This window comes from Monodelphis domestica, chromosome 6 (assembly GCF_027887165.1).
Source record: "Monodelphis domestica isolate mMonDom1 chromosome 6, mMonDom1.pri, whole genome shotgun sequence".
NCBI lineage: Eukaryota > Metazoa > Chordata > Mammalia > Didelphimorphia > Didelphidae > Monodelphis > Monodelphis domestica.
Window position 1 is genome coordinate 250,592,310 of NC_077232.1, and position 27,722 is coordinate 250,620,031.

The window sequence follows — 27,722 nt, forward strand, 5'->3', positions numbered from 1 at the left end:
TTTCATTAAAAAATTTATTTCTTCCTTTTTGAAACATTCAAATCTATAAGAGTTATTAAACATCCAGTTTCTAAGCACAGTGCAGAAGAGACAAACCAATAAACATTTATAAAATAATAAAAGCAGTTTTAATTCTTCTCTTTGATTTCCTGGATCGGTAACCGTAAATGGAGAGGTGGGCGCAGACGTCTCAGAGACTCTTCAGCCTACCAAAATGAAAGACAGAAAGGGATGTAAGGAAAGAGTAAGGATTCCATCAGTTGTCTGGTGTGTGGGTGGGACATACCCTGGGCAAAGTCAAGATGGTTTTTTCCCCTATACTGGGACAAAGGCAAGTCATCAAATATACTTTTCCTTGGCTGAGTTTCATAGGTGCCCCAGTTTATCTTGAATTCATTATTTATATAACCAGCATTAAGAGATTTTGCTGTCAAAAAGAAGTCAAGGGACCTATGGACCTGGGGACCATTAAAGACCGCCATTTTCCCTCCTTCCTTTGTCCCTGTTTTTTGTTGTCCAGTCATGTCCAACTCTTTGTCACCCTATTTGGGGTTTTCTTGGTTAAAGATACCAGACTGGTTTGCCATTTTCCTTCTCCAACTCATTTTACAGATGAGGAAACTGAGACAAAACAGGGTGAAGTGGCTTGCCCAGGATTACACAGCTAGTAAATGTCTGATGTCAATTTAGCTACTGGGCCACCTAGCTGCTCTGTCCTTGTTTTACTATCCTGAAAACATACACCGGGTCACACATGGAAAGTGCTTAATAAATGTTTATTTTACTTGAAAACTACCATCTACAGAGGGTCACACTTTGAGGATTACTATTAGTCCTGACAGGCCACATGGTGTAACGCCTCTGAGTGAGGAAGACCCGAGTTCAGGCCCTACCTCTGACACGTTCTGGCTGTGTGACTGGACCAGTCCCTTAAGAGTGTAATAGAGAACTTGCTCACTGAGACTTCCCTACACCAAGAGAAACCACAGCTCTGGTTTTAAAAATAATCACATAGCTCCAAGAGCAATCTCTACCTTTCAAAAAGGACTAGGGTGCATCTGTTCTGAAAAATACCCAAACCTACACATATGTTGTCTTTTTCCGATAAGGTATGCATTTACTTAAAAAAAAAATATATATATATATATATATACACACACACATATATACATACATTCATTTATAAAGTATACATTTGCTTAAATACATACATATATATTATATACACACATTCTTTTTCCTATAAGGTATACATTTGCTTTAAATATAACACAATTTTGGCTGTGTGACCCTGGGCCAGTCCTTTAAGAGTGAAATCTTGTACTTTAATATAGAGCTTCCTCACTGCAAGTTCCCTATACCAAGGGAAACCACAGCTCTGGTTTAAAAAAATACACACTGTTATCTTTTTCCTGTAAGATATGCATTTGTATTTATATATATATATATATACACACACATTGTTATCTTTTTCCTATAAGATATGCATTTGTATTTATATATATATACACACATATTGTTATCTTTTTCCTGTAAGATATGCATTTGTATTTATATATATATATGCACACACATATTGTTATCTTTTTCCTATAAGACATGCATTTGTATTTATATATATATATGCACACACATATTGTTATCTTTTTCCTATAAGATATGCATTTGTATTTATATATATATATACATATATATATACACACACATTGTTATCTTTTTCCTATAAGATATGCATTTGTATTTATATATATATATACACACACACATTGTTATCTTTTTCCTGTAAGATATGCATTTGTATTTATATATATATATGCACACACATATTGTTATCTTTTTCCTATAAGATATGCATTTGTATTTATATATATATATATATGCACACACATATTGTTATCTTTTTCCTATAAGATATGCATTTGTATTTATATATATATATATACACACACATATTGTTATCTTTTTCCTATAAGATATGCATTTGTATTTATATATATATATACACACACACATTGTTATCTTTTTCCTGTAAGATATGCATTTGTATTTATATATATATATGCACACACATATTGTTATCTTTTTCCTATAAGATATGCATTTGTATTTATATATATACACACACATATTGTTATCTTTTTCCTATAAGATATGCATTTGTATTTATATATATATATACACACACACATATTGTTATCTTTTTCCTATAAGATATGCATTTGTATTTATATATATATATACACACACATATTGTTATCTTTTTCCTATAAGATATGCATTTGTATTTATATATATATATACATATATATATACACACACATATTGTTATCTTTTTCCTATAAGATATGCATTTGTATTTATATATATATATACATATATATATACACACACATATTGTTATCTTTTTCCTATAAGATATGCATTTGTATTTATATATATATACACACATATTGTTATCTTTTTCCTATAAGATATGCATTTGTATTTATATATATATATACACACACATATTGTTATCTTTTTCCTATAAGATATGCATTTGTATTTATATATATACACACATATTGTTATCTTTTTCCTATAAGATATGCATTTGTATTTATATATATACACACACATATTGTTATCTTTTTCCTATAAGATATGCATTTGTATTTATATATATACACACACATATTGTTATCTTTTTCCTATAAGATATGCATTTGTATTTATATATATACACACACATATTGTTATCTTTTTCCTATAAGATATGCATTTGTATTTATATATATATATATATGCACACACATATTGTTATCTTTTTCCTATAAGATATGCATTTGTATTTATATATATATATATACACACACATATTGTTATCTTTTTCCTATAAGATATGCATTTGTATTTATATATATATATATACACACACATATTGTTATCTTTTTCCTATAAGATATGCATTTGTATTTATATATATACACACACATATTGTTATCTTTTTCCTATAAGATATGCATTTGTATTTATATATATATATATACACACACATATTGTTATCTTTTTCCTATAAGATATGCATTTGTATTTATATATATATATATATGCACACACATATTATCTTTTTCCTATAAGATATGCATTTGTATTTATATATATATATATACACACACATATTGTTATCTTTTTCCTATAAGATATGCATTTGTATTTATATATATACACACACATATTGTTATCTTTTTCCTATAAGATATGCATTTGTATTTATATATATATATATATATGCACACACATATTGTTATCTTTTTCCTATAAGATATGCATTTGTATTTATATATATATATATATATATGCACACACATATTGTTATCTTTTTCCTATAAGATATGCATTTGTATTTATATATATATACACACACATATTGTTATCTTTTTCCTATAAGACATGCATTTGTATTTATATATATATACACACACATATTGTTATCTTTTTCCTATAAGATATGCATTTGTATTTATATATATATACACACACATATTGTTATCTTTTTCCTATAAGACATGCATTTGTATTTATATATATATATACACACACATATTGTTATCTTTTTCCTATAAGACATGCATTTGTATTTATATATATATACACACACATATTGTTATCTTTTTCCTATAAGATATGCATTTGTATTTATATATATATACACACATATTGTTATCTTTTTCCTATAAGATATGCATTTGTATTTATATATATATATACACACACATATTGTTATCTTTTTCCTATAAGATATGCATTTGTATTTATATATATATACACACATATTGTTATCTTTTTCCTATAAGATATGCATTTGTATTTATATATATATATACACACACATATTGTTATCTTTTTCCTATAAGATATGCATTTGTATTTATATATATATATATACACACACATATTGTTATCTTTTTCCTATAAGATATGCATTTGTATTTATATATATATACACACATATTGTTATCTTTTTCCTATAAGATATGCATTTGTATTTATATATATATATACACACACATATTGTTATCTTTTTCCTATAAGATATGCATTTGTATTTATATATATATATATACACACACATATTGTTATCTTTTTCCTATAAGACATGCATTTGTATTTATATATATATATACACACACATATTGTTATCTTTTTCCTATAAGATATGCATTTGTATTTATATATATATATACACACACATATTGTTATCTTTTTCCTATAAGACATGCATTTGTATTTATATATATATATACACACACATATTGTTATCTTTTTCCTATAAGATATGCATTTGTATTTATATATATATATACACACACATATTGTTATCTTTTTCCTATAAGATATGCATTTGTATTTATATATATATACACACACATATTGTTATCTTTTTCCTATAAGACATGCATTTGTATTTATATATATATATACACACACATATTGTTATCTTTTTCCTATAAGATATGCATTTGTATTTATATATATATACACACACATATTGTTATCTTTTTCCTATAAGACATGCATTTGTATTTATATATATATATACACACACATATTGTTATCTTTTTCCTATAAGACATGCATTTGTATTTATATATATATACACACACATATTGTTATCTTTTTCCTATAAGACATGCATTTGTATTTATATATATATATACACACACATATTGTTATCTTTTTCCTATAAGACATGCATTTGTATTTATATATATATACACACACATATTGTTATCTTTTTCCTATAAGATATGCATTTGTATTTATATATATATACACACATATTGTTATCTTTTTCCTATAAGATATGCATTTGTATTTATATATATATATACACACACATATTGTTATCTTTTTCCTATAAGATATGCATTTGTATTTATATATATACACACATATTGTTATCTTTTTCCTATAAGATATGCATTTGTATTTATATATATACACACACATATTGTTATCTTTTTCCTATAAGATATGCATTTGTATTTATATATATACACACACATATTGTTATCTTTTTCCTATAAGATATGCATTTGTATTTATATATATATATATACACACACATATTGTTATCTTTTTCCTATAAGATATGCATTTGTATTTATATATATATATATACACACACATATTGTTATCTTTTTCCTATAAGATATGCATTTGTATTTATATATATACACACACATATTGTTATCTTTTTCCTATAAGATATGCATTTGTATTTATATATATATATATACACACACATATTGTTATCTTTTTCCTATAAGATATGCATTTGTATTTATATATATACACACACATATTGTTATCTTTTTCCTATAAGATATGCATTTGTATTTATATATATATATATATATGCACACACATATTGTTATCTTTTTCCTATAAGATATGCATTTGTATTTATATATATATATATATATATGCACACACATATTGTTATCTTTTTCCTATAAGATATGCATTTGTATTTATATATATATATATACACACACATATTGTTATCTTTTTCCTATAAGATATGCATTTGTATTTATATATATATACACACACATATTGTTATCTTTTTCCTATAAGACATGCATTTGTATTTATATATATATACACACACATATTGTTATCTTTTTCCTATAAGATATGCATTTGTATTTATATATATATACACACACATATTGTTATCTTTTTCCTATAAGACATGCATTTGTATTTATATATATATATACACACACATATTGTTATCTTTTTCCTATAAGACATGCATTTGTATTTATATATATATACACACACATATTGTTATCTTTTTCCTATAAGATATGCATTTGTATTTATATATATATACACACATATTGTTATCTTTTTCCTATAAGATATGCATTTGTATTTATATATATATATACACACACATATTGTTATCTTTTTCCTATAAGATATGCATTTGTATTTATATATATATATATACACACACATATTGTTATCTTTTTCCTATAAGATATGCATTTGTATTTATATATATATACACACACATATTGTTATCTTTTTCCTATAAGACATGCATTTGTATTTATATATATATACACACACATATTGTTATCTTTTTCCTATAAGATATGCATTTGTATTTATATATATATACACACACATATTGTTATCTTTTTCCTATAAGACATGCATTTGTATTTATATATATATATACACACACATATTGTTATCTTTTTCCTATAAGACATGCATTTGTATTTATATATATACACACATATTGTTATCTTTTTCCTATAAGATATGCATTTGTATTTATATATATACACACACATATTGTTATCTTTTTCCTATAAGATATGCATTTGTATTTATATATATACACACACATATTGTTATCTTTTTCCTATAAGATATGCATTTGTATTTATATATATACACACACATATTGTTATCTTTTTCCTATAAGATATGCATTTGTATTTATATATATATATATGCACACACATATTGTTATCTTTTTCCTATAAGATATGCATTTGTATTTATATATATATATATACACACACATATTGTTATCTTTTTCCTATAAGATATGCATTTGTATTTATATATATATATATATGCACACACATATTATCTTTTTCCTATAAGATATGCATTTGTATTTATATATATATATATACACACACATATTGTTATCTTTTTCCTATAAGATATGCATTTGTATTTATATATATACACACACATATTGTTATCTTTTTCCTATAAGATATGCATTTGTATTTATATATATATATATATACACACACACATATTGTTATCTTTTTCCTATAAGATATGCATTTGTATTTATATATATATATATGCACACACATATTGTTATCTTTTTCCTATAAGATATGCATTTGTATTTATATATATATATATATACACACACATATTGTTATCTTTTTCCTATAAGATATGCATTTGTATTTATATATATATATATATGCACACACATATTATCTTTTTCCTATAAGATATGCATTTGTATTTATATATATATATATATACACACACATATTGTTATCTTTTTCCTATAAGATATGCATTTGTATTTATATATATACACACACATATTGTTATCTTTTTCCTATAAGATATGCATTTGTATTTATATATATATATATATATGCACACACATATTGTTATCTTTTTCCTATAAGATGCATTTGTATTTATATATATATATATATATACACACACATATTGTTATCTTTTTCCTATAAGATATGCATTTGTATTTATATATATACACACACATATTGTTATCTTTTTCCTATAAGATATGCATTTGTATTTTTATATATATATATACACACACACACATTGTTATCTTTTTCCTATAAGATATGCATTTGTATTTATATATATATATATATATATATATGCACATATTGTGATCTTTTTCCTATAAAGGATGCATTTGCCTTACCTAGTTTTTTTTCCAACTCTTACCTTTTTTCTTAGAACCCATACTATCAGTTCTAAGACAGAAGAGCCCTGCCTTAATTTTTTATTTCAACTTTTAAATTTTAGAGAGAAGCTCCATGAGTTTTGCTAGCCCACACAATAGCATAACACTTCCCCAACGCCCTTTAAAGGGTGACTGTGAGTTAAAAGAGCTTCGTGATTCTGAGATAAGAGGATATACCCAGCAGAAGAAATGTAGGAGCAGTGTGAAAAGAGTTAGCAGAGAAGACCTTTCTATATTGCCTGAAAAGTCCAGATGCGAGTTAGCCTGAGCATATGGGTTTCCCCACTCTTCCCTCATTCGTTGCATGAGCTGGTTATTGATTACTGCTAAATTTGCTTAGAGCGAGTATCTTGGATAGCATTATTGCTTTTACTTTGGTGCAAAATAGATGGGTGTGTTTCAGATCTAGCGGTATCCTCCCTGTGAGGGGCTGGTTCTGTGTGAATGGAGCACACCGGAGAGGACTCCATGGCTGTGGCAGTGAGTAGGGGGACCAGATTCTTGCGCAGTTACCTCTAGGACCCTGAGAAAGGGTGACTAAAGCCACACGGTGGTGGTCCTTCTGGGAGCTCAGTCCCATCAGAGCAAGGACGGAATGGGATAAGCAAGCCAGCCCAGAGAGTAACAGGCAGCAGCGATCCTTGTGAGGGGGTTACACTGTAGGGGGTTCACACCAACAGAACTCAAATGCACACATTATGTAAGGAAACACTGCAAAGCATAAAGCATTATGCACAGGTGTGCTACTCCTTTCTCTAAGACTATAAAACACACAGAAAATAAATTATAAGACAAAAACCTGGAAGGAGGATGAACTGTTCATATTTCAACATTTTTCTTTTACGAATGGAAGGGAAGGGGGCAGCTAGATATCTCAGTGGCTTGAGACCCAGGCCTGGGTTCAAGTCTGGCTTCAGACACTTCCTAGTTGTTGGATCTTGGGCAAGCCAACCCCAGTTGTCTAGTCTTTACTGCCTTGAAACCAATACACAGTGTTGATTCTAAGATGGAAGGTGAGGATTTTTATAAAATAATTTTTAAAAATTTTAATGGAAGGGGGAAAAAAATTACTTTATCCAAGAGTAAGTTTGCAACTAGAAAGCCAGTGACTGGACAATCCTGAACCAAGCCATCACAAATACAAATGGGCATAGAGATGTAGCTTTTGAGATACCTCTTCCAGATCCTCTTTTAATTTGTTATACTGTTCCACGTCAAAATCCTTCTTCTTCAGTCTCTTGTGGAAGAAGTGGAGAAACTGTCTGTCCTTAATGAGTGAGTAAGAATAATCCTAATAAAGAAAAAAAAATCCCCCCCAATATTTTAATGCATTTCTTATGCCAGCCTTTGGCTTAACAAATATGACAACCAAGGTAGAAAGAACAAGCAACGGTTTGTATTGGACGTGGCTTTTTTAAATCAACATGAAACAGCATGGATTACTGGATAAAATGCAGAGATTGGGAGCCGGGAAGACCTGGGTTCAAATTCTGCCGCTGAAACTTATTAGCCACCTATCCAGGGGCAAGTCATTTAACCTTTCCGTGCCTGGGGCAACTGCTATCAGATGTCTAAATCAAAGAGGCAGAAGTTGCCTCCGTGAGTGAAATCACAGAGATCTCTTAGGATATGTGAGGATATAACATTTGACATCATTTAAGATCTGCTGCTGCTTTGTATGCTATTTTCCAAAACATACATGAGAAAAGAAACTGACATATTTTGGGAAAAGATTCAGGTCAAACATCTTAGTTATTCTTTTTTTGTTTGTTTCACCCTTACCTTCTACCTTAGAATCAATACTGTATATCGGTGGCACGGGTTTGACATTTGGGGTTAAGTGACTTGCCCAGTAATCACACAGCTAATACGTATCTGAGGCCAGATTTGAACCCAGGTCCTCTCAGTGCCATGCTTGATGCTCTATCTCTCCACTGAGCCACCTTGCTGTCCCTCTTATTGTGGTATTTTGAACTAGAAGAAACCTTAGAGGTCATCTAGTCTGAGTCCCTCTTTTTACAAAAGAGGAGACTAAGGTCCAAAGGGATTCATTGAAATCTCCAAGATCACTCATAGAACTGAGATCTGAACCAATGTTGAAACACTAGATCTTGTCCTCTTGACCTTACTCAGTTGCCCCTATTCAATGGAGGGATAGAGAAAAGAATTGGAATTAAGCCCAACCTCCATGACAGTGATGGGTACTCTCATCCCACATGGGCATGGTTCCTTGGCTAAGGAATATTTATAGTTGTTTTTTACATTAGATTTTGTATTATTGTTATTATTTATTAAATGATGACTTCTACTGCCATTACTATTATCTTTACTACTAGCTAGGATTTATATCATACTTTAAGTTTTACAAAGTGCTTTATGGATATCCTATTTGATCCTTGTAACAATCTTGGGCAAAGTAAAAAAAAAATGCTATTCTTATCCCCATTTTATAGATGAGGAAACTGAGGCATATGGCTTTATTAGCTATTTTACACTGGAGGAAACTGAGGCAGGCAGAGATTACGTGGTTTGCCCAAGATCACACAGCTAGTAAATGTCAAAGGCCAGATTTAAACTCAGGTCTTCCTAACTCTAGTCCCTCTCTTTTCACTCACTTTGCCACCTCAATGCCTCTTAAAATATGAAGAGACAAAAAATTCACAAGCCTACCAAATATTTAATCAAGTAGTCGCTGATTTTTCAGAGAATTTCCACGAATAGTCTTTGTTGGGCAACTAGAAAAAGCTGCCATAAATGAATTTTCTTACACAGAGACTCACCTGGCGTGTGAGGAGGAAATAAGCAAAGAAGGTCATGGAGCTACCAAAGGTGATGAAGTAGGTCACAGGTTCCATGATGTCCCAGGAGTACACCCACCACGTGAACCATGCCAAGATTCCACCCTGAGTGGACATCAAGGCCAACCCAGTCCACAGGAGCCTATTGGTTTTGACCTCTGAGCGAGCTTCAATCTTGGCTTTCAGCTGAGGGGAAAAAAAACCCCACAAAACCACCAGATTAATTCACTCCCAATTTCAACACCTGCCCTTTTTGAGGGCCCAGATCCATGATTTCACTGGACAAAGTGGTTCCCACTTATTTGTTAGTGGCCCAAGGAGTTAACCCCAAGATGACCCCTTAAGAATAAGAGAATTATGACAAAACATAATAGTTAAGATAGTAAAATTTGCTTCAAACAGTTTTTAGTTGATTTTCTAGGATGCTCTAAGTATAGGTGTGTAATTAGAAATCTGTTACCCTAAAAATTACATTTCCCAGGAGCCCACTGACTTCCTGTCATTACGTACTTCCTGTAGACAGAGGGATAAATTCAGTGGGCGTTCCTGGTCTGGCCTCTTTGCTTCCTGTTGAGACCATGGTGGTGGTAAGCAGGGTTTTTGAACAGGGAGATTAGCCATGGGCATCTGGTTTTTTTTTTATTTTGTTACTTTTTTATTCCCTTACTTCGAATGATCATTTAATAAATCTCTTAAAATATAATAATTTTTCAATTATTGAGATTAATTTTAATTTTTACATAGGATCATATCCACAAAGAGTGATAGTTTTATTTCCTCTTTGCCTACTTTAACGCCTTCAATTTCTTTTTCTTCTCTAATGGCTAAAGCTGATATTTCTAGTACAATATTAAACAATAGTGATGATAATGGGCATCCTTGCTTTATTCCTGATCTTATTGGGAAGGCTTCTAAGTAAAGTTTGTTATACTTTTAAAGGCTTCCCATCTCCTACCTCGGTGGCTTTGCAGAGGCTCACCTCCCCACTATGATCCCTCCACGATCATTTTCTATTTATTTCAAATATAGTCTATTTTTCTCTATTACTATGTTGTATTACCTGACTTGTCTATAAGCTCCTTGGAAGTCAAGGGTTGTCCTACTTTGTCTCTCCAGTCAATCAAAAACCATTTAATATGAACAACAAAATTTATAATTTATAATAAGTTATGCTCATGGCTAGCATTTTATTATGTGCCAGGGAATTTACTATGCTAAGCATTTTACAAATATCTTATCTGATCCTCACTACCACTTTGGGTGATATGGTTTTATTATCTCTATTTTACACTGGAGGAAACTGAGGCAGGCAGAGGTTGAGTGTCTGCTCAGAGTCACACAACTAGCGAGCGTCTGAAGCTGACTCTGGGTCACCACCCTCTCCAGCTGCCCTTATCTGAATTCTGAAGCTCCCCTGGAATACTCCCTTCCCTTGATCCAGAGAACACAGTCACGGGCTGCCCGATCGGTTGACCAACCCGTCACCAACCTGCTCCATGGGCTGCAGCCGCTCCTTCAGTTCCTCAATTTTCTCTAGTAAACTGCGCTCTTTCTTGACCTGATGTTCCTCCAAGTACAAGGCAGTAAAGAGTCTCTGAACCACAGACTTAACGTCATCCATGTCAGTTGTGTGCTCGCTGCTTAGTTTTTCTGGGAAAAGACACAGTGGTGGTCGCCATCAGGGAGGGAGCTAGTCAGCCCAGGTGGCCACATCCCAGTCCTTGGCCAGCTCCCATAGGAAGAGCACTCATGGTTATTTTGCTTTGTTTAGTACTTCCATTTCCAAGTCATTTCTCCTTTTTTTCTCCCCTCTTTCTCCCTCTCTCTTTTTCAAAAACCCTTATCTTCTGTCTTAGAATCAATACTTAGTATTGTTCCAAGGCAGATGAGTGGGCAATTGAGATGAAGTGACTTGCACAGGGTCACACAACTAAGGAAGTATTTGAGGCCAGATTTGAACCTGGGGACGTCCCTTATGCACTAGACCACCTAGGTGTCTCCCCATCTCTTAAAGAAACATTTTAAATTACTTATTAGTTATACCCCTCACAAAATAATTTATTTCTGTTCAAATTTTACATACCAAAGAAATTCACCATTTTTTCCCATAAATAATAAACTTTTTATTACAATGAAGTCAAGGATCAATAACACCACGAGTGAAACAAAGTCTCCATTCCTCACAGGTATGGGTCTATTTTTAAGTTTTTTTTAATTAACAAGCATCTTTTTATTTAATTTTTTTCCAGTGAAAAAAATTTTCTCTTGCTCTACTGGGGTGAGAACAAATGAAGCATTTGCCTTTTGTCCCCAGCTGAACAAAAGAAAAAGCAAAGGAAGACCCCCTTGTGACGTGGAAGACTGGGCACCTAGGTGGCCCATCAGAGAATGAGCCAAGACCTGAAAGTTAGGAAGATTCTTCTTCCTAAGTTCAAATCCAGCCTCAGACACTTACTAGATGTGTCACCCTGGACAAGTCACTTCACCCCATTGGCCTCAGCTAGAGAAGGAAATGGCAACCTGCCCCAGCATCTCTGCCAAGAAAACCCCAAAGAGAACCATTCCCCATTTCACTTCTAGGAAGTAGTGAAACCCCTTCAGAGAGGCCATGATGCTCAAGCTGGCCCTTGAAGGCCAGGGAAGGATCTCAAGAGGCACGAGACGTAATAATAAATAATAAATAAATAATAATAAAAATAATAAAAAAATAAATAAAACAGAGAAATGCACTCCCAGTGCAAAGGGATGAGATCAGGAAATGGCCTGTGGTCCAATCTGGATAGAATCAGAGAGAGAGAAGCAGATTGTATGGACTGAGGCTGAAAGGAACAACTGGGTGCAAGCTGTGGAGGGCATTCAGTGCCCACATAATAGGTTTGCATTTATACAGTCGGAATGAGGAGCCAGTGATGGATTTGGAGGGGCGTCTCCATGATTAGACGGGGCATTAGGAAGATTGCTTTGGCAACAATAAGAAGCATGGACTAAAGAAAGGAAGCTCTGTAATCCAGATCATTATTAATGAGGAAGGGAAATGGGTTAGCAGCACTCAGGTTGGAAAAGGTGGCTCAGTGCAATGCTTGAACCCCTAAAACTACATTACCCAGAATTCCTTTCTGTATTACCTAGAATCCTTTTCCTCCCCTCCCCCCCACCAGTCTTTCCCTGATTGTATTTAAATTGGCTGTAACTCCTCCCATGCTCTCTTTTACTCACTACCAGGCTGAGTTCAGGTAGTTCTTTTACTTTAGTTATCATTAATAAAACTTTATAAGATATAATGCTTAGTTATTGAATATTAATTTCAAAAAATTTAAATTTTAAATTTAAAAATTAATTCTAAAATGAAAATATTAATTAAAAAATTAAAAATATATTTAAAATATATAAAAAATTTAAAAAGATATAAACATTTTTCTTAATTAAAAAAAAAGGACCTGGGTTCAAATCGGGTCTGACACTTCTTAGCTGTATGACCCGGGGCAAGTCACTTAATCCTGATTGCCTAGCCCATACCACTCTTCTTTCTTAGAATTGATACTAAGACAGAAGGTAAGGTTTAAAAAAAAAAAGAAGGCAGGGTGTAGAGGTAAGACTCATCAGCACTTTGCAGCTTATGAGATGTGGGCAATGAGGCTTGGGGCAGCTGAGTGGCACATTGGATAGACAGAATGTTGGGCTTGGAGTCAAGAAATCTCATCTTCCTGAGTTCAAATATGGCCTCAGACACTTCCTAGCTGTGTGACCCTGGGCAAGTCATTTAACCCCATTTCACCCCAAGTGCCTCAGGTTCCTCATCTGTAAAACAAGGCAAACAGCTCCAGTATCATTGCCAAGAAGAACATCAAAGAGAAGGACATGCCTGAAAAACAACTGAACAGCAACTCTGTTGAGAATGCCGCCATTTTCTTATTTATTCAGGGTCCATTCTAGAGAGTGTCAGGGCAGAGGCAACTTCAGAAAGAAAAATGCTGGGTTTGGTTATGGACCTTTTGAAAGGTTAACAGAGTATCTAGGAAACACATGAATGGATATGCCAGACAACTGCTCGGTGTGTCTGTCATGTGTAGATTTAGGCTTGGTCCATTGAGGGTTCATGGTACAAAACCAAGGAATGAGAGAAAACTTGGAACCAATACTTAGTATTGATTTGAAGATGAAAGGCAAGGGTATAAAAAAATTAATTTGGTGCTGTTCACTTCCCTGTGCCTCAGTTTATATGAGCCTTTCCATGTTTCTCTGAGACAGAAAGTGAATCATATAATGCATCACCTCAAAGACACATGTAAAACGCAGTGGAATTGCATGTGAGCTATGGGAATGGGGGTGGGGGAGGGGAGGGAAAGAACATGAATCTTGTAAGCATGGAAAAATATTCTAAATTAATTAATTAAATTAAACACCCCAAAATAAATAAATAACAAAAATAAAATAAAATAAAATGCATCACCCTCCACTCTTAGCAGAGGGGAAAAGCTATAGCTATAGAACATTGCATACACACTATGTTGGTTGGTTTACTGAGCTTCATTTTTTCTTCTTTTGTTGTTCTTTGAGACAAGAAATCTCCCTGGGTAAAGGATGGTGGTCGGGTGAGGGGGGGAATATATTAAAAAATGAAATCCATGTCTCATTTTTTTCTGTTATATTCTGGTTGTCTTCATTTATTCAAGAAAAAATAATTAGAATAATGAGTATGAGACCATTTGAAATAACACAAAGAAGCCAATGTTTGGAAATTATTTTATAGGCAACTGGTTGAGAGTACTAAAAATAAGGATTCTTCCAAGACCTCTTCATTGCCTGTTGAACCCCAAGCCCAAGCTCAAGACAAAAACGAAGGTTTCTGAACGCTCATGGCTTCTCACCTTTTCTAGGACACTGCACATCATATGTCTTGTCATTTATCATCAGTTTAAAATCATTCAGAAGCAAAATCTCCATTGGGGTTGAAGTTGGAATACTATTCCCATCTGTAGAAGAGAAAGACTTAAGAACCAGTTCCTTGTGTGAAAGCAAAATCAATTTTCCAGGCTACCGATTTATTTTTACGAGCTCTCCATAATAGGTATCCAGGGAGTAAAATAAATGAACCTGAAACTCTTAATTACCTTCTGTAATTCCTACTGAGAATGTTGTTTTCTCATCTAATCCAACACCACTGACCTTGCCCAAACCAGACTTCTCATTCTCAGCTGGATTTATGCTTGAGAATGACAGATGAAGACAACCACCCCAAAGTAGAGCCACTGGCCAGCTTGGGAGACTGGAAAGGTTTGAGTCTATGGAAGTTTCAAAACCTCAAGAGTGCCTTTTTAAAGAAATCGTGAGCTTGCTTGGGACTAGATCTCTGTGCTTTGCATATCTCCTCACATAGGAAGCATTGTGGTATGGTGGAGAGGATGGTGAACTGGGATCCAAGAAGACCTGGGTTCAAATCACTGCACAAACCACCTTCAACCTTTCTGAATCTCTATTTCCTCATCCATAAAATGAAGGGAGTGGAGTTGATGGCCCCTAAGGTCATTTTTGTCTGATTTTAGGATCATAGACAATATCAGAGCTCGATGGAACTTTAGATATCAGCTTGTCTAACCTCTTTATTTAAAGAGGCAAAACTGGGACTCATCGAGATGGAGTGACTTTCCTGAACCAAAGCTGAATGTACTCTACATGGCAAAAAATCCCTCTCCCTCCCTTTCTCTTTCTCTCTTGGTCTCTCTCTCCCGTCCTCCCTCCCTCCCCCTCTCTCCTTCTCCCCCCACCCTCTCTCTCTCCTTGTCTCTGTTTGTCTTTCTGTCTGTCTCTCTCCATACACACACACACATATATGTAGCTAGCAGATTTATTAAACAATGAACAAAGACATCCCCTGAAGTTTTCTTGATCCTCTTTTATCACCTACAAAAGTCTAAGCTGTTCAGAGGAAAATAATAAATGTTGGAGAGGATGTGGCAAAGTCGGGACATTAATGCATTGCTGGTGGAGTTGTGAATTGATCCAACCATTCTGGAGGGCAATTTGGAACTATGCCCAAAGGGCGCTAAAGGACTGTCTGCCCTTGGATCCAGCTATAGCACTGCTGGGTCTGTACCCCAAAGAGATAATAAGGAAAAAGACTTGTACAAGAATATTCATAGCTGCGCTCTTTGTGGTGGCCAAAAATTGGAAAATGAGGGGATTCCCTTCAAGTGGGGAAGGGCTGAACAAACTGTGGTATATGTTGGTGATGGAATACTATTGTGCTCAAAGGAATAATAAAGTGGAAGAATTCCATGGAGACTGGAACAACCTCCAGGAAGTGATGCAGAACGAAAGGAGCAGAACCAGGAAATCATTGTACACAGAGACTGATATACACTGTTGTACAATCGAACATAATGGACTTCTCTACTAGCAGCAATGCAATGACCCAGAACAGTTCTGGGGGACTTAAAGAGGAAGAACCCAATCCACATGCAGAGGAAGAACTGTGGGAATAGAAACACCAAAGAAAAACAACTGCTTGATCACATGGGTCGAGGGGATATGATTGAGCATGTAGACTCTAAACAATCACCCTAGTACAATTATTAATAATATGGAAATGGGTCTTGATCGATGATGCATGTGAAACCCAGTTGAATTGCTCATTGGCTACAGGGTTGGGGAGGGAAGAGAAAGGGGAATGAGTATGAATCATGTGACCATGGAAAAACAGTCTACATTAAATATATAATTTATTTGAACTTAAAAAAAAAAAAGAGTCTAAGCTATTCAATAAAGTAATCCTCAGAAAAAAAGGAACAGAATATCATCTACAAGTCCATTATCCACTTGACTGAATGAGAATAGGGAATGGAGAAAGTTGCTTCCAAGACACTGGTAATGGTGTGGGCGATGACAGAGGGCAGCTACTTTTACAATAAAACATTCTAGGCACCCGCCCCTTTACTGCCCATGTTTTGCTCTTTCAAAGAGGCAGAAAGTCAAGCCTGCACATGTCTCCTTTTGGACTGTTTGGTTTCCTGTGTGTCTGCTTTGGGTGAGATTGCTATACCCGTGAACCACCAACTTACTCAACTGCCAACCACACAATGGGTAAAAAAATGCAGTAAGCTCAAAACACCAACTTCAAGCACAAATGAAATGCAGAGGCAGATATCCTGCCAATGACATGGCCTTAAAAAACCCTGTGACACACCAATCTTTTCATCTGACTTTGCAAGTGTCATTTTGAAATATTTCCATTTAAATGAATTCTAACAGCCCTTTCAAAATGATCTCCCTACAAGAAAGGAATCCTTTGAATATGATTTATGGGGGATACGACTACCTCACCCCATCTGCTGAAATATTGGATGAGCAGTAAAAGCCCTCTGAAGGGGTCAACAATACATTTTTTCAATTATATTTCCACTATAGGAGAATGCAGATATAAGTCTCCATCAACAAGGAGTTTGCTCTCATTCCAAACCAGTATCAAATTAGAACATAACCTGGAAAAGTCCAATTTTCTCAATGATTGATTTTGCTGGATTTTCCCCTTTTTTCATTAAAAATATTTGTTAGAAGGGATGGCTATGGGGTAACTAGGTGGCTCAGTGGACAGAGAGCCAGGCCTAGAGATGGGAAGTCCTGGGTTCAAATATGACCTCAGATACTTCCTAGCTGGGTGACCCTGGGCAAGTCACTTAACCCCTATTGCCTATCTGCTATATATATATATATATATATATATATGTATATATATATATATATATATATATGGCTTATTGCACAAGAGTTAACCATTAGCTCTGCCCTTCTGCAACAGATTTCCTGACCAAGCACTCTTTTTGGTCAAAAATACATTTCACTGAAGTTTAAACATAGAAAAGATGAATAACCGAGTCTGCATTTTGACTCTGTGTCAAGTACTTTAATCCATAAAATCTTATTCCATTTTCTAATGATCCCAGCACTGCTGCCTAGTTTATAAACTACTGGACAGCTCTAATATAACACAGCATCACCAAATTTTTCACTGAAATACAGGCCAAATCTATTTAGTAATTAAAATTTGCATCATGGTCCTTTTAGGCAGTATTAGAAAATTGGTCCTACAGTCTGAGGACCTCCTTTCCAATTTTGCAAATTGTACTTGTTACCTATGTGAGCTTAAGCCAGTAACTTAATCTCCATGAGCCTCGGTTTCTTCATTTCTAAAATGAGGAGGTTGAACTACATAGTTCTGTGGTCCTTTCCAGCTGTGGACTTCAGATTTTTTTTAAATTCTTACCTTCTGCCTTGGTATCAGTTCTAAGACAGAAGACTAGCAAGGGCCAATCAGAGTTAAATGACTTGCCCAGGGTCATATAGCTAGGAAGTAGCTAAACCAGATTTAAATCCAGGTCTTCCTGACTCTGAGCCTAGAGCTCTATTCACTGTTACCCAGCTATCCCTAAACTAAGACCTTAAGTACTAGAACTACACTCCAGCTATTTTTTTGTTATGATCTCCATATGTAGAAATTATTTTGAATTTTTGCTATTGCTCAACCATTTTTCAGTTATATCTGACTCTTTGTGACCACATTTGGGTTTGGTTTTGTTTCTTGGCAAAAATACTGGAGTAGTTTGCCATTTCCTTCTCCAGCTCATTTTATAGATGAGGAAACTGAGGCCAATTGGGTTAAGTGACTTGCCCACAAACTAGTAAGTATCTAATGTCAACTCAGGAAGATGAATCTTCCCCTAGAAAAACAAAATATTTGAGGCATTATGATGATGCAAAAGGCTTAGGGAAAGCCTCCCTTTTTTCCCCCTCCGTGGAAAAGCAAAGAATCAAAATAATGTTTGGCAGGCAGGGAGAAAGGAGAGACGTAGGAGTAAGGCACAAATGAAGGTTAATTAATACCTGCGGTGAAGACAGCTGCAATTTTAATACCTTTGTCCTCATTCTGGATATCCTGGAGGAACGAACCAACCGTGGTTAACATTGGTTTGATTGTAAACCGACAGCGCTCCTGTCTCGATGGCAAAGTTAGCGTTAGCAAAGGAAGCCCATATCTGTAATTAATGACTACTTCTGTTAAAGAAAGAAAGAGAAAAGGACAGATTATAATGTGCGAAGGGGTAAAAGGATGTAAAACTATCTCTTCCTTTTTGGAGAAGCAAAAAGGCAAAAGATGCTAAAACTAAGAGAAAATGCTAGCTCCCATTTCTGAACTCCTTTTAGAATGGAAGCTTCCCTATCAGGATTGAAGCTCAGTCTTTTATTGTATGTAGCTATTTGCAGGAAAGTTGTCTCTCCTCTTCTCAACTGTTATCAAGTCATAAAAGCACTAACTATATGCCAGACACTGATGGAAGCATTTTTTTAAGATACAAAGAAAGGCAAACAAACTCAGCCCCTCAAGGAGCCCACATGAATGAAGGAGACATTTTAACAACTAGGCAGAGGCAGCTAAGTGGCTCAGTGGATGGAGAGCCAGACCCAGAGTCAGAAGTCAGAAGGTTTAAATTTGGCCTCGGACACTTAATAGCTGGGGGACACTAGACAAATCATTTAACTCCCATTGCCTGGCCTCTACAGCTCTTCTGCCTTGGGACTGATCCTCAGTATGGATTCTAAGATGGAAGGAAAAGGTTTAAAAACAACTAGGCAGAGAGTTGATAAATACAGAAGGCATTCTGAGAAGTTGAGGCATTAACAGCTGGGAAAAAACTCTCAGAATCAGTGGGATTTGAGAGGAGTCTTAAAAGAAGTCAAGGAACCTAAAAGATGGAGGAAGATAAGGAGGCAGAACCTCCCTGGCATGGGAAAGGGAGATGGAGTATTGTGTACTGGAAACTTTCAGTTCACTAATGTTGCTAGAACACATGTGTGTGGAAAAGAGTCAAATATAAAAAATCTGGAAAGATAAAAAGGGACCAGGTTAGGAAAAGATTGAACTGGGGCAGCTAGGGTGGCTCAGTGGATAGGGTAAGATTTAAATTAATATCCAATAACTCCAAGTATTATATTTTACAAAGTTTATTAATAATCACTTGAAATAGAAGAAATAAAAAGAACAAAAGTAAAAGCCTGAGTTAAAAACACCTGAGTAAAATTCTCCTGCCTCTCACTTCACCCCACCTCCACAGCCCTGTTTTCTAGGAAGAGAGTGAGAGGGCGGAGCTACACAAACATATCTTTCCTATGTTAGTACGTAACATAAGAAGGAACATGGGAAGCTGGTAAAAAGGAACCATGGAAGCTCATTGAGCAGGGCATTGACATAATCAGACCTAACCTATTTTACTCAGAACCTTAAATCCATAACTGGGACTTAACCTGGAAGGACTACAATTTATTAAAGAAGATAGTTAATGGACTTACCATCAGATGGCACCAGTACACTATAAAGGCGTGATGGATGGTGTTTCCTATTTGCAGTTGGACTCACACACAGTATCTGGAAGAAAAGGGACAGACTTTGAGCCAGGTGCCTCTCTATCAGGAGACTCTGTTAATACTGAATCTGGAGGGGCACAGACACCAGCCAAGCACCTGCTTGCTGTGTTGTGCTGCTGTCCGAGGTGCTGAAGGTAGCCAAATCAAAAAGTCCCTCCCTGCCTTCAGAAAGCAGCTATTCTACTGGGGGATGTCTTTTTTTTTTTTTAAAGGTGTAAGAGAGGGGGCAGCTGGATGGTTCAGTGGATTGAGAGCCAAGCCTAGAGATGGGAGTTCCTGGGTTCAAATATGATCTCAGACACCTCCCAGCTGTGTGACCCTGGGCAAGTCACTTGACCCCCATTGCCTAGCCCTTACCACTCTTCTGCCTTGGAACCAATACACAGTTTTGATTCCAAGACGAAAGGTAAGGGTTTAAAAAATAAAATAAAATAAAATAAAATAAAATAAAATAAAATAAAATGAAGGTTGAAGAGAAAATTGCTTCAGCATTTTCCAAAACTGGTTCTCCTAACCCCACATCTCTTCCCTTCTAATCCAGCGAGAAATCTAAAATGATTTGTCTTCCTCGTTCTTCACCATCCTCATCCCAGCTACTATTTACATAGGATTTACTATGAGCCAGGCACTGTGCTAAGAGCTTTACAAATACTATCCCATCTGATCCTCACAATGGAGGTAGGGGCTATTATTATCATCCTTATTCTAGAGATGAGGAAACTGAGACAAGCAGAATGAGTGATTTAATGATTTTATAAGGCAGCTGTGTGGTGTAGTGGATGGAGTCCTCAGCCTGGAGTTAAGAAGACTTGGATTCAAATCCAGTCTCAGAAATGTATAAGCTCTGTGACCCTGGGTGAGTCATTTAACTCCTGTTTGATTCAATTTCCTCATCTGTAAAATGGAAGTAAAAGTACTTGTCTTCCAAAGTTGTTGTGAAGTTCAAAAGACATGTTATGCTATGCATAGCCCAGTGCTAAGTGCTACATAACCTTTAGTTATTGTTGTTGTTGTTGTTATTAACTTCTGAGTTGTTGTATGAGGATGAAATGAGATAAAATTTGCAAAGCACTTCAGAGCACGTAGCAGGCACTCAATAAAATGCACGCTCCCTTTCTCCATCTCCATATACTGCGCATTGTAGATGATCAAAGAATGATCTCCCAGTGGAGGGAACTCCTGGTTTGTGAACTGTCCTCACCTTACAGATTGCAGCCACTCTATGACTTCGTAGAATCACTGATTTAGAGCCGGAGGGGGCTCAGAGTCCACAGAGTCCAAACCCCTCATTTTAAACATGAGGAAACTGAAGTCCAGGAAGCAAATAAGTCTTGGGGAATCATCCAGGACAGAGAGCACCTGTGGCAAGTGGAAGAGGGGGAATTTGGACCAAGGTCTCCCTCACTCAAAGCTCAGCTTCCTATCCACTGAGGCAGGCTACTTCTACATACAGAAGCACAGGGGTTTCTCCATAAATAGAGGCTACAGGGCAGTTGGTTGACTTAGTGGACAGAGCCTGGAGACCAGAGGTCCTGGGTTCAAATCTGTTCTCAGACTCCATGTGTGATTCTGGGCAAGTCACTTAGCCCCTTTTGCCTAGACCTTACCCTTCTGCTTTAGAGTTTTTATTAAGACAGAAAGCAAGGATTTAAAAATAGATAAATGAATGAATGAATGAATGAGTGGAGGATGAGCAAATGTGTGTATAAATGGAAAGGCTCTAATCAACAAGGAAATAATTTTCTCATACAATACGGTAACTATTTTCTCCCAAGTGTCTCTGCCACATATTTGCTGGAAGTATGAGAAACATCTGTTCCTTCCCTCATGTGGCATGGGTTCTTAAGAAAAGTTAGACGGGTACCTTAAAGACAACATGGTGGATTGGGGAAGACACTGGACCTGGAGCCAGGAAACAGATTTCAAATCTTTTCTCAGGTACTAGCTATGATACTTAAGTCACTTAAATGCTATTTGCCTCAGTTTCCTCATCTGTAAACTGAAGGGACTGCATGGATGGCTTCCCAGAGCCCTTTCATCTCTAAATATATGATTCCAACTCCTTGGGCCTCAATTTCCTCATCTGTAAAATGAGAAAGCTCAAATCATAGACTTCAAGCTGGAAAGCAGCAATGATTTCTTTAAAAATGAGACCATCGAGAGCAACTGGGGGTGTGGGGGTGGGGAGCTCAGTGGATTGAGAGCCAGGCCAAGAAATAGGAGTTCTGGGTTCAAATCTGGCCTCAGACACTTCCTGGCTGTGTGACTCTGGGCAAGTCATTTAACCCCCATTATCTAGCCCTTACCAATCTTCTGCCTTGGAACCAATACATAGCATTGATTCTAAGCGAAGGTAAGGGTTTTTAAAAAAATGAGACCATCCCTCCTACTGGACAAATGTCAGATGTAATAATTGTGGCAGAGGTTTTCCGAGTGTCAACAACAATCTTAGGAAACCCGCCTGGGAGGACTTATATAATTACAGGAAATAAAATGAGAATGAAAGAGAAAATGGGCTGTTATGCCAAAACATCAGAATTGATTCTTCATCCTAATCCTAGCCTAAGAACTTTGTTTCTTAAATGCAGCTGAAAATAGCCCCCTATTTTCTGAATTTCAGATATTTACTGGCAGTGTGACCCTGGGCAAGTCACTTAACCCCACTTGCCTCAGTTTCCTCATTTTTAAATGATCTGGAAAAAGGAAAGGACACACCACTCCAGCATATTTACCAAGAAAATCCCAAATAGGATCAGGAAAAATCAGACATGACTGAAAAACAATTGAACAACAAGAATTCCATTTACCTCCTCAAAGGACAACTTCATCCTAGAACCAAATTGGGTGCTGTTAACACCCATGATTTAGAGATCTTTCTTTATATCTAACCTAAGTTGCACCTACTCAAATTTGGACCAATTTAATTCTCTCATGTCCTTGGAGAATGCAGTATGGTAGAGCATTTGGAGTCAGAAAATTGGAGGTTCGAATCTTGCTCCAGAGAGTATGGCTGCAGAAATTATTTAACCTCCAGGGACCTCAGTTTCCTCATCTTTAAAATGAGGGGACCAGATTCAATAACCTCTAAGGAGCCTTTCTAGCTCGTTGCCTACAATCCTATGAAGATACTTTGCAAACTTTAAAACACTATGTAAAAACAAAACAATGTATAGAAAAGAGCCATGGATTAGAAGACAGGAAGCCTGGGTTCAAATTCTAACTTTGCCATTTACTACTTATATGCTCTTGGTCAAGTCAAATGATATAATTTCTCTAGACCTAACTTTTCTCATCTGTAAAACAGACTGGGGAAGGGGAGGGGTGGCCTACATAATCTTTAAAGTCTTTTTTACCTCTGGATCCATATTCTCACAATTATACTCTAAGTTATACCAATCAATACTTTTTGAGTTACCATTTTATATATAATATGTAACATCATAATATAACACATATAATTTGTTGTAAACAGATAAATTATAATATGCTTATCCAAGAGAAACAAATTCTCACTTTAGTTATGTCCAAAAATCTATCTCATTCTTTTTTTTCCTATTTCTTTTTACATGCAAAGTGGCACAGTGGATAGAATGTTGAACCTAGTATCAGGAAGCCTAGAATTCAAATCTGGCCTCAGACACTGTGTGATCCTGGGCAAGTCATTCAACCTCTGTTTGTCTCAGCTCCCTCACCTGTAAAATGGGGATAAAAACAGCACCTTCCTTCCATGTTTGCCATGAAGATCAAATGAGATAATATTTATAAAAAAACTAGTGCCTGGCACATAGTAGGTAGTTAATTAACACTTATTCCCTTCTCTTCCTCTCTGCTAGATTTAAAAATTACACTTCTTTCTTATGCTTGAAAATAGCAGACCAAGTTCTCCCAGATCCTAATATATCCTTTGGTTGTAAAGTAGCCACTCTCTCATACCACAGAGAAATAACTGAGATATGGAAAGAATGTCTGATCTACACCCTAAAAGAAAGTGGTTCCTGCTGGGTTTATACCCCAAAGAGGTAATAAGGAAAAAGACATGTACAAGAATATTCATAGCTGCGCTCTTTGTGGTGGCCAAAAATTGGAAAACGAGGGGATGCCCTTCAATTGGGGAATGGCTGAACAAATTGTGGTATATGTTGGTGATGGAATACTATTGTGCTCAAAGGAATAATAAAGTGGAGGAATTCCATGGAGACTGCAACAACCTCCAGGAAGTGATGCAGAGTGAGAGGAGCAGAACCAGGAGAACATTGTACACAGAGACTGATACACTGTGGTACAATCGAATGTAATTGGCTTCTCTACTAGCAGCAACGCAGTGATCCAGGACAATTCTGAGGGATTCGTGATAAAGAACACTATCCACATTCAGAGGAAGAACTGTGGGAGTAGAAATGTACTTGATCACATGGGTTGATGGGGATATGATTGGGGATGCAGACTCTAAATGATCATCCTAGAGCAAAAATGAATAATATGGAAATAGGTCTTGATCATTGACATGTGAAACCCAGTGGAATTGCGCATGGGCTGGGGTGGGTGACGGGAGGGAAAGAGCATGGATCATGCAATCGTGGAAAAATATTCTGAATTAATTAAATACAAATTTTCAATTAAAAAAAATTAAAGAAAGTGGTTCATTCGCCGACTAACCATCTGCAGAAAGGTTTAGCCCACTCCCGTGTCCAGATTCAGTTGGAACTATGGTGGATCAAATCGGGCTTTGCACAACAGCACAGACATCTGAGAGAAGAGGCATGCTTCTTTTCTGAGGCAATCTGGAGACCACTGTCTGCTGCGATCTCTTCACCTGTGCCATGCTACACAACCTCAATCCCTCCCTTGGTCTGGGCTCATGGTTGCTATGGTACCCCTCCTCCAGAGCCTGCTCTCCTCCCTTCCATCCCCCTAAACCTTCCCCAGCAAGGGAGTGCGCTAGACTTTCTCAGGGATAAGCCACACTCTTTTCCAGATGTAAATGTCCGCCCACTAGGACTTTTCCTTTGTGTATCCCTCTCCCCTAAGTATTTCTGCCCCCAGGCTTCGCTTGACGATACATCTACAGAGCCATCCAACTGGTCTGTTCCCTACAGGGGTACCATGTTTTCCTGGCCTCTGTTTCCCCTCCTTCATCTCTTCCTAATCAAATCCTTCTCGGTCTAGCTCAGGTGCCCGCTCCAAGAATCCTTCCTTCACCCTCTTTGGAGGCTGCCCAGAAGGACACAATCCAACTCTTAGCTTGTGTTTCTCTTTGGACACGCTGTAACATAACTTGAAAGATGAAGACAATGCAGATAGTGAGATGGAAAGAACCATAGATTCAAGAGTCGGAGGACCCAAGATTGATTCCCCTCAGTGCCACTTACAACCTGTGCTGACTTTTGGGGTAAATCACTTAACTTAAAAAAAAAAACAACTCTTATCCTACTAATAACTCCAAGACAGGAGGGGAAGGGCTAGGCAAATTGGTTTAGTCACTTGCCTGCGGTCAAGCAATTAGGAAGGGTCTGAGGTCAAATTTGAACCCAAAACCTCCCACTTTCAGGCTTCTGCTCTATCCATTGTACCATCTAACTGCCCCAAGCCACTTAACTTCTCTAGAATTCAGTTCCCTCATCTCTAGACTGATCAGGTTGAACTAAAGGGGCTCTAAGTCCCCCTTTAACTTTAAAGCTATGATCCAATGATTTCCCTCTGGAAGATAAATTCCTTAAGGGAAGGAACTACTGATTCATCTCTGTAACCTTCATAGGGCCTGAGGATTTTTACTAATTAATATTTATTTGTTGTTGGATGAGTGAACATTTCCCAGATTCAGCAATCAAAAAGTCTCTGGCATATTAAAATGTTTTTGCCCAGAGCTCCCTGAGGTCAATCTTCATCCTTCCATAGTCTAAGTAATCCCAATCCCTTTGCAATCCTTTTGCACAGAGAATTTTAATCATTTTTAATGCTTTCATTTGGGTCTTCTCCAAGAAGGCTTTTTAAAGTCTTTTCAAAGAATGCAAGAGGGAGATGTTTCTTTTATCCTCTAATTGTCTTATGTATTACAATAATAATGCTATCAGAACATCTGATATAAAGAGCATGAGGACTTATACACTGCATTTGTTATTTTAAACAAAAGCATACATAATTTAAGTAAAATGGGACCAAAATGGGGCAAAAGACTCCAAGTTGCATCCTTATTTCTACCACCAGTAAAGGGAAAGAGGCAGTATGTATGGATGTGTTTATATATGTATACAAGGGTGTATGGGGAGGTAGTACGGTACAGGGTAGAATGAATAAATGATTCTCATTTTGATTATTCACAATGTAGAGTCTCATTTTAAATAGTTGTCGTTCTGTAAGCCCATTCTAATCTCTCCCTAAGCTGTGAGTTTAATTCTATTCCGCACTGGGGAATTCAGCACATGGTGTCTGCTCTTAAGTTGGAATTAATAAATGATTCCAGAATTCAACTGAACTGAGGTGGGGGATAAAGAACCAAAGACAAATACTGATAATGAATAAAGGCAATGCAAAACTTTTAAGTAAATTTTAGTAAAAGGAAAAGAATATTTTTTAAATTATTCATTATGATTGGAAATTGAGGGGATGTTCACAATTAGGGAATGGCTGAACAAGTTGTGGTGTATGATTGTAACGGAATATTATTGTGCTCTATGAAATGATGAGCAAGAGGATTCCAGAAAAATCTGGAAAGACTTCGATGCAAATTGAAGTGAGCAGAACCAGGAGAACATGGCACACAGTAACACCAATATTGTACGATGATCAGCTGTGAATGACTTAGCTATTCTCAGTGTTACAATGATCCGAGACAAGCCCAAAGGTCTCATGATGAAAAATGCTATTCACCTCCAGAGAAAGAACTTTTGGTTTGAATACAGATAGAAAAATACTATTTTTCGCTGTAGTTTCTTCATGGTTTTCTTTATTTAATGTGCCATCTTCTA

The 27,722-nt window shown here is 35.8% G+C and overlaps 1 protein-coding gene across 2 annotated transcripts in view; it reads right to left on the reverse strand.

The window, feature by feature from the left end:
• Nucleotides 1-27,722, reverse strand: part of MCUB (mitochondrial calcium uniporter dominant negative subunit beta) — a 93,847-nt gene continuing 66,125 nt past the window's right edge. Inside the window, exons 2-8 of one of the 2 annotated variants that reach the window (XM_007495986.3) lie at nucleotides 20,683-20,758; nucleotides 19,219-19,389; nucleotides 15,210-15,314; nucleotides 11,831-11,991; nucleotides 10,324-10,527; nucleotides 8,718-8,834; nucleotides 1-206 (exon numbers count right to left, since the gene is read on the reverse strand). In XM_007495986.3, coding sequence (XP_007496048.1) covers nucleotides 129-206; nucleotides 8,718-8,834; nucleotides 10,324-10,527; nucleotides 11,831-11,991; nucleotides 15,210-15,314; nucleotides 19,219-19,389; nucleotides 20,683-20,758 — 912 coding nt within the window. In that variant the 3' untranslated portion in view covers nucleotides 1-128. The remainder of the gene's footprint in view (nucleotides 207-8,717; nucleotides 8,835-10,323; nucleotides 10,528-11,830; nucleotides 11,992-15,209; nucleotides 15,315-19,218; nucleotides 19,390-20,682; nucleotides 20,759-27,722) is intronic. The other variant, XM_007495987.3, reaches the window with a different exon arrangement.